General features: G+C 52.2%; 2 protein-coding genes across 4 annotated transcripts in view; one reads left to right on the top strand and one right to left on the bottom strand.

The window, feature by feature from the left end:
- STK24 (serine/threonine kinase 24) overlaps positions 1 to 3,263 on the top strand; it is a 103,207-nt gene extending 99,944 nt beyond the window's left edge. For both annotated transcript variants that reach the window (XM_068526479.1, XM_068526478.1), the window contains exon 11: positions 2,229 to 3,263. In XM_068526479.1, coding sequence (XP_068382580.1) covers positions 2,229 to 2,265 — 37 coding nt within the window. In that variant the 3' untranslated portion in view covers positions 2,266 to 3,263. The remainder of the gene's footprint in view (positions 1 to 2,228) is intronic.
- Positions 3,264 to 6,124: 2,861 nt separating this feature from the next.
- The window catches only part of FARP1 (FERM, ARH/RhoGEF and pleckstrin domain protein 1), a 293,219-nt gene continuing 283,710 nt past the window's right edge, over positions 6,125 to 15,633 (bottom strand). For both annotated transcript variants that reach the window (XM_068526857.1, XM_068526858.1), the window contains exons 22-27: positions 15,523 to 15,605; positions 15,322 to 15,434; positions 14,756 to 14,919; positions 9,783 to 9,890; positions 9,267 to 9,418; positions 6,125 to 7,739 (exon numbers count right to left, since the gene is read on the bottom strand). In XM_068526857.1, the coding sequence (XP_068382958.1) occupies positions 7,658 to 7,739; positions 9,267 to 9,418; positions 9,783 to 9,890; positions 14,756 to 14,919; positions 15,322 to 15,434; positions 15,523 to 15,605 (702 nt within the window). In that variant the 3' untranslated portion in view covers positions 6,125 to 7,657. The remainder of the gene's footprint in view (positions 7,740 to 9,266; positions 9,419 to 9,782; positions 9,891 to 14,755; positions 14,920 to 15,321; positions 15,435 to 15,522; positions 15,606 to 15,633) is intronic.

The following is a 15,633-nucleotide window of genomic DNA, read 5'->3' as shown; positions in this document are numbered from 1 at the left end:
CACGGGCTCCAGGGTGAAGAGGAAGCAGGGCTGCCAATCTGTCCCCCTGCCCGGTCCCTCAAGCTTGTTTGGGGAGCTTCCCTGTAGAGGAGGTCACAGACGTGCAGTCACTGGGGGTGTCGGAGAGGGCGGAGGTGAACCGTCCAGCAGCTCTGTGACCCGATCTCTCCTGCACACCCCAAACCTTTATCTCTCCCCGAAACGCCAGGCAGATCAGTGCTTTGAAATTCACCTTCCAGGTGTGTTGTCCAGGAAGCGAGATTTTTCTAAAGGACGGCTGGTCCTTGATGGGAATTAGGAGCGTCTCAGATCTTTTCTGAGATGTCGGCTGGACGGCGCATGGAGAAGTTTGGGGCGTGTAGGGTCGCTTTTGCCCCTTAGAAGTGGTGATGAAGGGGCTCCCCGCTGTCCTGTGAAGTGTCCCTCTCAAGTGGGACATCAGAGAAAACCTCAGGTTTGTTCTGCAGAACTCAGGCTCCCTCATGAAAACATCCCAACTTTCTAACCTCTCATGTTTAGGCTGGAGAATAGACTGTTGACTTGGCTGCCTTCAATTTTGAGGCAGTTGAAGGACTCCAGTATGCTTTTTGGGTGAAGTTGGTTTTAATAGCGTTATTTCTTAACCCACTGCATCCAGAATCTTATTTCGACGTAAAGGTCTTTCACCTTCGTTGTAGGGCTGAGTCTTTGCAGTCAGCGTGTGTTTCACACTTAAACGGCACATCTCGCTGTGAAGTCGGTGCTGGGAGCCACCGTGGCGAGTGTGACCGTACGTAACACAGATGTAACTGCCTGCCGTCTGCATTACGGTTAACATTTTACTTCCCATTCTCCCTAGTTCTCTCTTGTCCTTCTGTCCTTCGTGACGTGGGACTCTCTCTCCTCAGCCATCAGGTGACCCTGCTACAGGAGCTCCCTGCCTGGTCCCTTCTGGGCTGTCCGAGCCCTTCTCGTGTGTCCCCTGTCCAGAGGCCACCAAAGCACAGTGGCCATTGCTGACACCTCAGACCCGTTTTGCTCCTGAATGCATCACTCCAGTGGGTCGCCTCAGAAACGACGAGGACCAGCTTTTGTCCAAAGCATTTTCAAAAGCTTTTGTATATCTTAGTTTGAGTTAATGTGTGGATTCTTTTGTGTGGCATCAACTCCTCCCATGACTTGGGCATTTACATCTCTCGAAAAGTGAGTCTCAGTATCTGTGGCTAAAGCGTGCTTTCCTAGGATCATTTGTTCCCTGGGCAAGTGCCATGTATTTTAAATGCCTTAAAAGAGGAGCTCTAATTTGGAATGTTGGCTACGAGTCCCATTAAACTCGTCCTCAGCCGTCTCCTGTGGCTGGGTGACCACCCCGGTTTTGAGGCTGCTGAGGGAATCTTGGCCACGAAGGGCACCCGTCCCCCTTTTTGGTGTTCCAAAGTGAGACAGTGCTGCAGAATTACTGGAAACGGGAGAAAGTGCCCATCCCACCATCATTGTTTTGAGTGCGTTGCCTTCCATTGTTGTATACAAGTCATGAACTTACCCAAGTTTTTAGATATTCTTGGGTGTTCATGTAGAATAAATTGTGTAAAACTGGACATGTATAATTCTGTGTACACTTCTTAACTTCTTAACCTGTGTGGAATTTTTCATATTGCTTAAATATTATTATGATTTTTAATCTCTTTTAGTTCATTCAGCTTGCTTAATTTACTTAGCCATTTCTCTCCTGTTGGACATCAGAATTGTTTCCTAATTATTGTAATCACAAAAAATTTAACAGACAATTCTAGGAAGTGGATTACTTGAACAAGCACCAATATTTGTGTGGCCAAAAAGGGTTTCTTGCACTGATACTCAAATTGGCATGCATATGCATCCTTGGGATCTTACTGTGTCATTGGGTATTATCGATTTTTCAATTTTTAAAAAATGATTATAAGTGAAGGTGTATCATTTACTGCTCTATTCGTGTCTTTTTTTTCTCTCCTGGGAGGCCTGAACACATTCTCACTTTTTGTTTATCTGTGAAAAGTTTTTAGTGTTGGAATCATGATTTTCTTAATTTTTATGAATTCTTTATGGAATAATTAGCCCATTGATACTTGCGCCACTTAATTTGTTGTAACGTGGGATTGTCTTTAAAAACTAGGATTTTGATTATTGCTTGAAGTTTTGCAAATTAATTTGTTTTTAATTTAGAGAAATGACATTGATTTACTTCTATTTCTCTTTTTGTTTTTTCCTAGATACTCTCTAAGTGGTGGAGGAACTTCATCCCACTGAAATTCCTTTGGCATTTGGGTTTTGTTTTTTTCCTTTTTTTCTTCTTCATCCTCCTCCTTTTTAAAAGTCAACGAGAGCCTTTGCTGACTTCGCTGAAGAGGTGCACCATCGCGGGGGGCCATCCCCACCCCCCACAGCGAGGTCGCCTGTCCAGGGCCTGATGAAGTCTCCAGATGGGGTGGGGAGGGTCAGCTCCTGCGAGCGAGTATTTTATTTTATTTTATTATTCTTGTTTTTAATTCTGACCATAGTGCACATATCAAGGAAAGTGTCTTTAGAAACAAAAATAAACCCTGAAATGTATATTTGGGATTATGATAAGGTGACTGAAGAAATGAAACCTCAGGTATCCTGCTTTACGTTGATAACTCCCCCTCCCTGGGAGACGGAGAATCGCTCTGGTGGATCAGTGTACAGATTTGTATATAGTGTCATTTTTAAGGAAACCCTTTTGGCGTGCATAGCGATCACTGTGTACACACTGGCCAAGTGCTTCTGTAGATACTGTCAGTGGGGTAAATATTTGACAGGCCGTAACTTGAGTCTATTGCCTTGCCTTTATTACATGTAAATTTTGAATTATGTGACCAGTGATTTGGGTTTTACTTTGTATTTGCAGGGTTTGCCATTAATAATAATTAACACCCCTCTTATGGAACACTCCTATATTTGTACCTCAACAAATGCAAATTTTCCTCTTGTTTGCCCTACAACCCTTTTGGTACATTTAGAAGTTGATTTCCTTTTTCATCGATGGTACTATTTCTTAGTGTTTTAAATTGGAACATACCTTGCCTCATGAAGCTTTAAATTATTATTTTAAATTTCTCCCCGATGAAGTGTTCTCGTCTCACTGTCATTCGTGCCCTGCCAGTCCTGCGCCAGCTGTACCGTCCTTCCAGTAGGGTTTTCTGTTGCACCCTGTAGTGAAATCTGCGTATCATCTTTCCCACCTAAACATGTCTGAATGCTTACACAAATAAATTTTATAACACAGATTTTGCATACTCTCCTTGGAACGTGACTCTTGAGAGGGCAGTGCACCCGCCGTGTGTGTGTGTGTGTATGTGTGTGTGTATGTGTGTGTGTGTGTGTGTGTGTGTGTATGTATGTATGAGGCTCCAGGAAGAAGTGCCCACATTCAAGCTGTGGAATGTCCAGGTCAGCTCCCTATGCGACTTTTAAAAATGGTCCTGAGAAGATATGGGTGAATATTGCTGATCTGTAAAACTGCTGTCTTCCCAGGGACCTGGAGGGGAGGTTGTTGGTTTTCTTAAAGGAGCTGGTGTCCGCCAGTTTGTCAGCCAGGTGTCTGTATTTTTCTTGGCTTGTGGCAGTGTCTTGCTTGCCAAGGGGGTTAATAACTTCTGGGTCTCTGGGGTGGGAAATAGTTCTTGCAGCCATTCTTGACTGATTTGAGTACGTGTGACATTTTTATTTGTTGATACGAATCGTCGTCATCTCTTGTTGGAGTAGCAGTTCTTGAGGTGGAATACAAAGGCTTTTGGAAGCAGGGAAGTTACTGGGTAAACTTGAGGACGGAAGGTCAGTTATCTGCTGGCCTGGTGGCCTGGATGTTACAGGGAGAGGACAGAGGCCTGAGCTAGAGACGTCTGAGGGGTGGTTATTGTTTTGGTTTGTTAATGGAATGGAGCTAGTTTTTAAGCTCTTAAAATTGTCGTGATTTTTAAGTTAAAGGTAGATTTGGATTAATTTCTATAAGGGATATATTTTGGTTAGGGGAAATAGAACCAAATTGCTATTGTGCACGTCTGTTAACTTGAGCAATACAAATTGAGAATATTTCATTTTGTGTTTCGGAGAGTATTCTGCATGACGGAGCTGTTTGTTTCCCTGTGTGAGGCATGAGCCAAAGATCAGTTTTGTCCGTTGCTGGAGAAAGAATCGAAGAAACGGGGCAGTGTTCTCCGAGGCGTGCTGCTTGTCTGATCTTGAAAGCGCCAGAGTAGACAGCAGCTTTCTGATGTAGAGCTCTTCAGGTTTGCAAATGGACAGTGGCTTCAAGACTTGATGCTGACTGACCGCCATGTCAAATGTGAGTGATGGTTACACTGATTGGCAGACGGGATCCCAGCTAAGAGAGGTGCGGTGAACGGTTAGTAGCTGCCCTGCAGTCACTGGACGGTAACAGCACAGCGCCGTCTCCCAGGCCAAAGCGGCAGATTACTCTACTGAGTTTATTGGAAACGTCTTCTGTTGATGAAGCTTCTTGGGGAAGATGTGCTTTGACAGGCTTTTGAAAGTGGGTCACCTCCCCCTACAGTCTCTCCTGGTTTGTTACTTTCTGTAGACAAAGAAAAATCAGCTGATACGTTTTTAAGGGCATCTGCTTGAGGCTAGCGTTTGTCCACTTCAAGTCCTTTATTAAAAGACAGCCCAGGTACCAGAGCTACAACAGGACCTGCCCTCGGGCCTATAAACCGCTGGTGGTATTTAGCCAGACCCATGAGCTCAGCACTCAAGGTAGATTGACTGGCCCTCGGAAGCCTCTGGACGCTGAACCCCAGCAGTTGGCGGCTTCTCTGCCCACGCTGCTGATGGCTGGGTGGCTTCACCCAGAAGCACAGACGGCCTCTTGGAGGTTGGGGCCTGTGTCTGGCTGGTTGTCGACACCTCTTTGATGTGGTCTTTTCTGCACTGGCTGCACCCATGTGGCCTGGGGGGCCTCGGCACTGTCTCAGTCGTGTGATTGTCTCGCTGTAACCAAGGGCCACACACCTTCCCGATCTGATGGTTTTGTTCTCCAAGTGGTCTTTTGAAGCGTTTAGTTTGAATGCAGCATTTTGTACCTTTCTTTTGGCAAAACATAGGTTTATGAGCATTTTTATATTTTCTTCCTTAAACGTGGCTTGTGTATTTCTGCTATAAGATATGGCAATAACTGAGGAGCGCTGCAAGGTGTGTTCTTAAGCGCAGGGTCTGTATCATGCAAGGGTCAAGAAGGTTCACAGAAATAATTCTTTTTGTAATTGTGTCCTGTGTGTAGAGGGGGAGTAGACAACGTTTGTGTCCCCCGCACCTCTGAATTTATATGTTGAGATCCTGAGCCCCAGTGTGATGGCATTAGGAGGTGGGAGCCTTTGGGGATGATTAGGTCATGAGGGTGGAGCCCTCAGGACTGGGATTAGTGCCCTGACTCCACAGCGATCCCTCACCCCTTCCACCACGTGAGGACACAGAAGATGGCCATCTGTGAGCCAGGAAGTGGGCCCTCACCAGATACTGAATCTGCCGGGACCTTGATCTTGGACTTCCAGCCTCCAAACTGTAAGAAAGATATTTGTTTATAAGCCACCCAGTTGATGGTATGTTTGTTACCAGCAGCCAGAAAGGACTGAGATAGCGGGTGTCTCTGAAACTCCATGTTTCTGGCAGCTTGGGAGTGGTTTGAATTGCCTACATGATTTGCACTTAGGTTTTCTTTGAAGTCACAGGGGGACACAGGTGTGAATCATAGCTGGGAGCAGAAGACTGACTTGGGACACCACCTTGTCTCCAAGCCTTGTAGAGGTGAGTGACAGGTGTGACTTTTGGAGGGAGAAGCTCATGATTCCGCCATCTCAGCGGCCCAGGGAATGGGGTCAGAGGCTTCCCAGTCCCCTCCCTGCCCACCTTGCCCTCACCCCTTGTCTGCTAGAGCCTCTGACGGTCAGTCTCCTGGAAATGTTCTGCTTTCCTGGTCCCAGGTTGGAAGAAGCAGAGAAAAGTATCACATACGTATCAAAATACGTTGTCTGTCTTGAGAGAACAGACTCAACAGCTCATTCACCCCACCCCACAGAACCAGCCGACTCCCCGACCCACCTGCCTGAGATTCAATTAAAGACAAGAGACAAGGTTGGTTGTTTTGCCTTAAAACTTCAGGATGCTGGATTGTGGCATGAGGTATTTTTATTCCCTTTTGTTAGTACTTAAAACCGTCTGTACAGACTGTAAGGCAAATGATTCACACACATCTCGAGCTACTCATCGTCCATTTGTATGTTTCCACGTACGCCGGTCACAGCCCCCCAGTCGGGGTGGTCCTGGGTGTCTTAGGTGAGGGCCCCCAGCTGTGGTGTGGGGCACTGGAAGGGAACCGTGGTGGATGGGTCGCCCCCTCTGGGGGCGGCCTCAGAAAAGGACTTAACAATACTGAGGGAATAGCAGCCACCCGAGCCCCATGGAGAATAGGCAAACGGATTTTGACTTGTGGGCCCCAGCAGTTACTGGAACCCTGTCCCCTGTGTTGTCCGACTATCAAGGATGTGCAATGTCATATGTCCGTACCCCAGGCTGGGGGTGGGGGGGGGGGTGAGTATAAAAAGGAGAAAAGAATGGTTTGTGAAGACAGGCACGATATATATACCACTATTGAGTGTGCAGTTCCAAACCACAGTTGCAGTAGGATACAGGTCTGATCACGGGAGCCAGGGGACGACACACTGTGACTCAGAGCTCCTGCCTCCACGGGAAGCTCAGACACGCTCCACAACGTAACACAGCACAAATGGCCCTGGTCACTGACATACAGGTTCTCATGCTTGTGAAACATACAGCAAAACACCACAGCTTACTACCCCTCCCATCGGATACGCCACTCAGTACACCGACAGTCCAGAGAGCGCACTGGATTTCCGCTTCTCTTAACAGAAAACAACCTGCTACACTTTGTAAATAGTCATCGCTTAAACAATTTGGTCAACTTGTGCCAAGAAACAGGTCTGGGAACCAGCGTTTCACTGGAGCCTGCAGCCCCCAGTGGAACACAGGATGCTGCAAACTGCTCGTTTATCAAAAAAGTAAATCCTACTAATTTTCTATCATTATAAAAGTAGAAAGAGTGAGGGAAAAAAAAAACCTGAAAATGATCTCATTTGCTTAAGACTGCCAAGTGTATCGCAAACAAACAAACAATGGAAAATCCATTTTGTAAAATGCAGCAGCCTAGAAATCAAAATCATAAAAGTTTATCAATCATCATCTTTTTAAAAAAAGAGCCCTTGCCCTGTCTTTTGGTTGCATGGATGTGTTTGTTTTGTACTGACTTTAAGGTGCAGTTGCGGAGGGAAAAAATGTCATTCGGCACTCTATCCGTGACAATGTTTTAATACTGGCACAAGCTGAAGACAGCCCACCGAGGGCATGACGGCCGAGACGCCACCCGCGTTGAAGGCAGGGGTGCGGTCCCGTTCCGATGAGAAATTAACAGCTGCAAAGACAAGGTTTAAAATGGTTCTGTGGAGACAGATGAGAGTCGCTGTGAAACCATGTATTTTGTTTTCCAGACAGACAGGTGTTAATTTTACTAGGCTTCATTAATACAGAAGAAAGAAAATGTCTTCCGGGAAAGTCGCCACTGCTGAAACAACACATGTGTCCCGTCCTGCCATCAATACACGTGAGATTCTTTGTGACTCAGAACGTGGGCACGGGAGGCCGAGCTGGTGGCACTTCGGATCACCTCCATCCATCTAAGACGAGAAAGTGAAAGTGAAATAACCGTCAGGGGCCACTTTTTATCAGCCCGTGTCTCTGAAATCTGCTTTCCTTGTTTGTTACAGCTTCATGACCCCTGGCGGTCGTTACTTACAAAGCCCCAGCGTGACCTAATAACTGCCCGGTGTATAATCTGCTTTTGTAGCAGAAGAGATCTCACGTGAGCACCTAGCTTCCAGGTAAATGAAAGCGGGGTTAAGGCCCCCTCCAGGTACTCCTGAGGACCACTTTGAGAAGCACTGACCGGGGCACGCGCATTCTGCAGACGTGCCCGAGGCGGGGCTGCAGCACACACTGCCAGCCTTTCTCGGGACAGTGGGGTGCGGCCCATCCGAGACGCGGGGCTGTTTGTGGTCTAGAACCAGTGGGCAGAGGGGCCCAGGCTGCTGCTGAGCGCCCCCCACCCGCAACAACAAAGCGTCATCTGGTCTACCACGTCAGTACTGCCAGGTGGAGGAGACCTGGGGCGGCCCAGCTTTCCCGCCTTTGTAGAGCTTAGAGGGCTTTAGAAATCCCTGATCTCAGGACCTCACACTGCAAGGCTACGTGCTCCCTGCCACAGCAGTGATGGCATCTCAAGTTTTCCAGTCCAGGATCAAATCTGAGGAGTGCTACTACCCCCTGGGCTCCCTCTTCAACCAGTGTAGCTTAGGGCCCCGCTGCTCTGGCATGGGTGTCACGGCGGCTTTGACCCTGGTCTTAAACCACTGTGCTGTTTTCCCGTGAACTAACTTTACGTGAGCTTGTGCACGGGTGACTGGCCCATTGATCAGAAACCCTTGTGGGTTCTCAGGAGAAAATCCCTCGGGGGTGGCGGCAGCAGCTGCCCTGTCTGGTCCGTTGCCCAAGGACCACCCCTACCCCCTCGCCCAGGTGGTGGTTCAGCAGTGACACTGCTTTCAGAGCCTGCCCCAGGATGCAAGGCCCAGGATTTGTACTTGAATATGGTCACAGGGAGAGCCTGGCTCCTTCATTTCTTGGCTAAAGGAAGACCACTGCCCTGCCCTGGGTCTCTACACCATGGAGCCAGTCTCATTGGTAAGGTAACGAACTCTTAAGAGGCACTAGGACTTTTTTTTTCCTTCCTTTCGTGGTGTTTTGACTTGAAGGTTACTTAGCCTGTTGGCCACGGGACGAAGCAACTACTGTACCCATCGACTGGAAAAACACAAGTTAGAGACGGAAAAGTGTACCCCGCGTGGTGTGAACTAGCGTACAGGTTATGGGCTGATGTGTCCCAGGGAAAGTCACGGTTCCACTTGCTCCTGTGAAAACAGATGTGTACTTGCATTGGGCAGACAGAGCCCAGATCTTATGAAGCGCTTTCATTTTAAGCAAGTAGCAGGGTGAGAACAAGAAGCCCATTCTGGAAGGGAGTCAATGCCCAGGCAGCAAGTAGCTGCTAGGAGGCCTTATGCACTTGCTCACTTGGGAGAAAGCCTCCTGCTCAGAAGAAGAGCGTGTCCTTTCTCTGCGGGTGCCCCGTGCAGGGGGACTTTTACCTTTCAAACGTGTATTCACTTTCAGCCCTGAAGTAGTACACGTGGGACTTGAAATGCAGCTTGAACACGTAGTCCTTGTGGATGTCCTCGGACTCGGAGGGAATGGTGAGCGAGTACCCAAGCAGAGGCAGGCTGGCGAGGGGGTGACTGTCCTGGAAGGGGGCACAGAAGGTGGGAGCAGCCACAGGTGTGGCACCTGCCCGCAGCAGCTGGTCTGGGCTGAGGTCCGGGCCCGGATGCGTCGTGTCGGCCACCGGCGACATCACCCACGCCCCCCTCCCCACATCCAACCAGCAGACGCGCAGCCCTTGGGCAAGTGGATAATGTCAGCCTTCGCTTGGAGCTGCGGGGTCTCTGATGGCCGTGGCCTTGCCCAGCCTGCTGTGGGCGCCCCCCTCCGACACCTGGGCGGCTCAGGGGTCAAAAAGTTGTTCATCCTTCCAGAGGAAAGCTGCCTGCTCCCTGAGGAGGGAGGGTCCTTCAGGCTCTTCCCCAGCCGCCACCCTGGGCACATACCTGGTGCGACTTGTAGAAGAACAGGCAGAAGTTTGTGAAGACTACCCACAGCTTCTGCCATCCATTGCTGTTTTTGAATTTCCTCAGCAGGTTCCCAGACAGCTGATTCTGCAAGACAAGTCAGCCTGTAAGGGGCCCGGGTTGGGGCACCCCTGGTCCGGTGGAAAGGACAACTCGGTGTCACGTCCAGTGGGGCCCACCGGCAGGGCCGTGCTTCTGGGAGCAGGCTTCCTGGGGGGGGCGGGGCTTAAGAAAACGGCCTTTTGCTCTGGGAGGGGGACTGTGTGAGCCTGGTTTAATTTTCCTGTCACCTGGTATGGGCTGAATTCTGTCCCCCAAATGTATCCTGAAATCCTAACCGCCCCCCCCCCCCAACCAGTACCTCAGAATGTGACCTTATTTGGAAATAGGGTCATCGGATGTAGGATTGAGGAGGAGATGGTCCTGGAGTATAGGCCCGTATCCACTACGGCTGACATCCTTCTAAAAAGGAGACAGACACAGGGCAGCGCCTGTGGCAACAGGCAGGCTCGAGCGATGCGTCTACGAGCCGAAGAACACCAAGGCTGGTCAGCAACCCACAGACGCCGGGAGAGGCAAGGCAGCCTCCTCCCACACAGGTTTAGAGGGAGCTGGGCCCTCTTGCCACCTTGAGTGCTGGCCCTGTGACCTCCAAGACGGTGAGACAGATCTGCCCACGTGGTGGTGCTCGTGCTGGCATCCCTGGGAAAGGATCCATCCCCCTCAACTCTAAGCCGTCAGGAGCCCGGCGCCAGCCAGCAGCTCCTGACCGCCACCTGGTGGCCCTGGCTGCAACGCCGGATTTCAGCGCGGAGCCTCCAGGCCCCATCCTGCACTGGTGGAACAGGCATTCCGGGCGTCCGTCCTGGTGTAGCTCCGGCGCCCCGTGGTCTCCTGAGGCCCGCGGGAGCTGCCGGCACAGTGCATCACCCCGAGCTCGCAGGCAGCCGCGGGGGGACGCCAGGAGCAGAGCCTGTGCGTCCCCGCCTTCTCTCCAAAGCCCCTGTGTCGCCTCTCAGGGGACCCTAAGAAGCCTCATCCTTGTCCCCGACAAGACGGCAGCTCATCCCCAGGAAGCCTCGACGGGGAGAGAGAGGGACGGTGAATATAATCACTGCCACTAAGTCGTCCCCTTCCAAAGGGTGAAACGGGCAAACGCACCACAATAAAATATACATATATACACACACCTGCGTCTACTTCATTCCCTCCCTCTGGGGCTTTTCCAGTAACCTGTATTTAATCCAACAGGCATTCTTAAGTAAGGCCCCTCTGAGAAGAGTTTACATAGCTCTGGCTGCGAGTCGCTTGCAGTCTGATGGGGGAGATGGCGTGTCAGGCCGAGAGCACACAGGAAGCAGAGGTGTCCCTGTGGCCCCCGCAGACAGTGTGCCATCACTCCTCCTGGCTGCCACTTGCCCACTGGCGAAAGGCACAAGAAAAGGGGAGCTGTGGGTTCCAGCCGGTGATGGTGGCAACCAGAGTGGGGATTTGATGCTTGTGCAATAGCACACATGATTACATGCAAGTCTCATGTAATTGTGAGTAGCACATTTTCCTTCCTTATACTTCTTAGTTTTATACTGAATCAAGTAAATTCCTCCAGCCAGAGCCCAAAAAAACCCTTTCTCTTAGATGCAGTTACCTTTGGAACAAAAGCCAGTCCAACCCACAGTGTGGTTTACACACTTCATGGATGAACCAGGTTCCAGGCCAGTGTTTTTTCTCCAAGGCAGGCTCATGAGAACACTCTTAACTTCTGCCAGCAGCCTTGAATCCCCCTGGAACATGCCAGGGTATACGTTCTGAGTAAGTCCTTCTAACAGATTAGACGCTTCTTAGTAATTGTATCCACTGGTCCCTCCTTGCCCCAGTGCCCTCCAAAGTTGCCAACCCCACCGAAACTCTCGCTCCTTTGGCTTCACTCCCATACACACTTCAAGTCTCCTACTCGGGTCACATGGCCCCTAAGCCGCTCTCAAGAGCCTGAGCCTTTTGTCTACGCAAATGACCTTTGGGTCTGTCTCCAACCCGGACCAGTCTCCGTGTGCTGCCTTTACGGAAGAGGTCCACATTCGCAATCTGGCACCGGCTGATGCCCATTCCCTGCCTTTCCCAGACTGGAGGAAGGCCTCTGCTCTTCCCTCTTTTTGGCTCCCAACTGCTCCATCCCTGTTGTGGACTGATTGATTCGTGTTCCCCCAGAAGATATTCATGCCCAAAGTCCCAGTACCTGTGAAGACGATGAGCGTATTTAGAAATAGGGTCGTTGCAGATACAGTCAAGTTAAGATAAGGTCCTACTGGAGTACGGTGGGTCCTAACCCCAATGCCTGGTGTCCTCATAGGAAGAGGACTTTTTAACAGACACACAGGGAGACCCCCGAGTGAGACAGAGGCGGAGACTGGAGTGATGTGTCCACAAGCCAAGAGGACACCGGGGGTGGCTGGCAACCCCCAGAAGCCGGGGGGGAGAGCTGCACCAGGGCCTCCAGAAGGAGCCAAGCCTGCTGACACCGTGAGCGTGGGCTTCCGGCCTCCAGCACTGTGAGAGGACACATTTCTGTTGTTAAGCGGTTTCTGATGTGTTTCGGCAGCCACAGGAAGTGAGGGTCCCACCCCTAGTTCTCCCTCCCGCTGCAGTTCCCCCCGTCCTCCTGGCCCTCACCTGTGTTCAGACGGCTGACACCCTCCTCTCCCCCCAGTCTCCACCGCCTCCCAACTCCAGTCTTACAACACAACTTTGATCGTTTCACCTCTGAACCCCCCCGCTGGCCCTACGGCCTACGCAAGCCTTCACACTGGCCGTCCCAGCGTCAGCACCCCGACGTCGACGGTGCCCCCAGACTTTCTGCGGAGGCCAGCTCAGTTTCACGCTGCCCCCAAACATCCCCCTCACTCACTCCTACCTGCACGAGCCCTAGAAGAGAGAGAATGTGGTACCGGGGATGGTGAGAAAGCACGTCAAGAAGGAAGGAGCCACTTCCCCGCCCCCCTTCCCCCAACTCCGGTCATCCAGGGGCATGTGGCACCCACAGGAGCCCGCCACCGACACCGGACTGAAGCCACACGCCGTGGGGAAGCGGGATCGGGCAAGGAGGGGACATTTACAGAGCGACAGACGCGCCAGTTCCACGAGCATCCAAGCTGCGTCACTGCCGCCTTAAAACCACAGCGGCTCAGGGCTCGCTCCCACGGGCTTCAGCGTTCAGCAAACCTTTCCTCAAAGGGCCAAGTACTGTTTTAGGCTTTTTGGGCCAAGGGGCAAAACCGAAGATAGTTGTAGTGACCGCTCAAAAACGGAAAACCCTATTCTTCGTTGACGGGCTGTAACCAAGCAGGGGGCGGGCAGGATTTGGTCTGAGGCCGCAGTGTGCTGACCTGGCTCTGCCACACACACACACACACACAGACACGGCACCAGTGCAGGCTGTCACCACACACACACACACACACACACACACACACACGGCACCAGTGCAGGCTGTCACCCTGAAAAGCAGGGCTCGAGCTGTGTCTGGGCCGCATTCTTAAATGGCCTGCATGCCTCCAGGATTGAGGAGGAAGGTTCACGCCTACCAACTTCCCACACCTCCACAGCCCTGACTACACATCGCAAGGGTGAGTATAAAGCGAAGCAAAGAGGATTTCTCCCGCACGGCCCCGCCCTTCCCCTGGCCTCACTGGACTAGAATAGATGGGATCAGGTATTTTTTGCCTCCAGCTGGTCACTGCTCCCTCCTTGCTGGAAAGATCCCCGTTCCCTGGAAGAAATCTCCGGTTGGCAAGCTTTGCCAACAGATGCAGTGGAAATGTGATGGGAGGGAGGTTGATGAGTGCAGTGAGCCCCTCGGGAAGAAAGAGCCCCACCCCCTGTGGGGCGGATGCAGGAGGGGAAGGCCAGGCCCAGTCGGGGAGCTCCGCGCCGCTGGGACACAGCCCCCTGCGGGTGAGGATGGTTTGACAAGGAAGCACGGGTCTTAGAACATTAGCTGTGGCAGGGAAACGCACCAAACGCAGTTCCGTGCAACTGGGAAGGTCAGTTCCAGAAAACAATCTCAGGAAACCCCTATGGACTATCCATCAAGAAATGTTTGGCTCATCTGAACCAACATACTGTTGGTTCAGAAAGCAAACACACCGCTGTTCTTGGCTCACAATCTCCTATGTGACATTTTGGGGCCAGGCACACTTATACTCAGGAATTCAGCATCTGTCAGATTTTAGAAAGATAATCCAGTGCCTGCCCTCTATGGCACCCCAGGCAGCGGGGTCTCGGGCTGTAGCCCAGAATCAAACACAGCGATTATGTAGTAAAACAGGACGCGCTCACAAAACCGATAAACAGCCTCCCGACCGCTCAGGTCAGGTTCTGCCGTCAATGGGGTATGAAGAGGACTTCGCGGTTTTAGAGCTTTCTGGGCTTCGCATTTTCTGAAAGGTTGGGGATTACGGACCTGGACTGGAGGACGCCTAGAGAACGAGGTCTGGAGAGTTCTGGAAGGTTCACGGTCGCAATACGAGGAGAGCCCCCATCCCCAAAGCCAGCTCTTCGGGACGCTCGAGAGCCGGCTTCTCGCAGGTTCTTCCATGAACTACACCTAACCTGCTGTGGCCCTGGCTGGCACCAGCCTCCCGACCATACCGCCTCCCCGCACCCGATTCCGGGGGCTGCTCCAGGGCGCAGCAAGAACGGCGCCTGGGCGGCCCATCCGGACCTCTCGGCACGGACACATGAATAAAGGCACGCACAGCCCCCGTCCTGTGGCTAACTCCGCGAGAGGAAAGGGCACGGTCCAGAGAACAAAAGAAAACCATCACTGCACAGGCGGCCTGGGAACGGACAGATGCCAAAGCCGGTGCACCTGCCGGCCCACGGAGCGCGCATGCTCAGAAGGCCGGCGCCCGTGTCCGGACCCCACCCCGCTCCCCCCGCCCCGCCGCCGGCCCTACCTCCACGGCCACGCTGAAGTCCACCATGGAGACGCTGGTGTTGCGGTGCCAGCACACGTGCACCATGGTGTTGCCGCGGTGCGGGGCCTGGCGCTCCAACGAGGTGCGCGAGGCGCTGAGGTCGTCCTCCGACTCCTGGTCGCCCGCCGCCTCCTCCGGGGACTCTGCGGGGGCAGCAAGAGGCGGCGCTTTTCCTCTCTGCTCGCCAGGAGGGCCCCTGTCCCGCCCCCTCCCAGGGGCCGAATGGGATGGGAAGGCTGGGGGTCCCGGGCACCCACCGAGCAGGAAGTCACACTGGCAGCGAGGGCTTGGCCAGGGGCGTCTCACCAGTCCCTCCGCCAGGGAGCCCCCAACAGTCTTCTCCCCGCCCCTCGCCCCCCAGAGGCTGACAAGCGGCAGTGCTGGCCCAGAAAAGATGCGATTTCTCCGCTCGCCCATTCTCTTTTAAGGGGCTTTGTTTTTTTAACTTTTATAAAAAGTAAGTTCCTTGATTTTTAGCTTAAAACACAAACGCAGACTGTGGATATGGGGCGCCTCGGTAAGGCAATTTTCAGTGCCACGCTTACTGCTGTCAGGAGGGCTGCTGGCCAGGAACTCGGGGGCGGGGCCGCTGCTTTTCTCGGCCAAGTCAATGGCCATCTGTATGTCCTCCACCCACTTTTCCATCTCGGACCGAGAACTGAAGGAGGAGAGATGGACGTCAGGTATTTCCAGGCCACAGTGGGGAGAAGGGGTACCGAGGTCGAAGGTCAGGCTTCCCGCGTTACCTGGCAGCCACGACGATGGACTGGCGCTGGCCCCGCAGGGTGAGGCAGTGGGGCACGCCCCACTCGTCCTCACTTTCCTCCATCTGTGGGGCGAGTGTTCATAAGTGTTCA

This window comes from Eschrichtius robustus, chromosome 18 (genome assembly GCF_028021215.1).
Source record: "Eschrichtius robustus isolate mEscRob2 chromosome 18, mEscRob2.pri, whole genome shotgun sequence".
Lineage (NCBI taxonomy): Eukaryota > Metazoa > Chordata > Mammalia > Artiodactyla > Eschrichtiidae > Eschrichtius > Eschrichtius robustus.
This window is presented reverse-complemented; position numbering and strand designations above follow the sequence as displayed.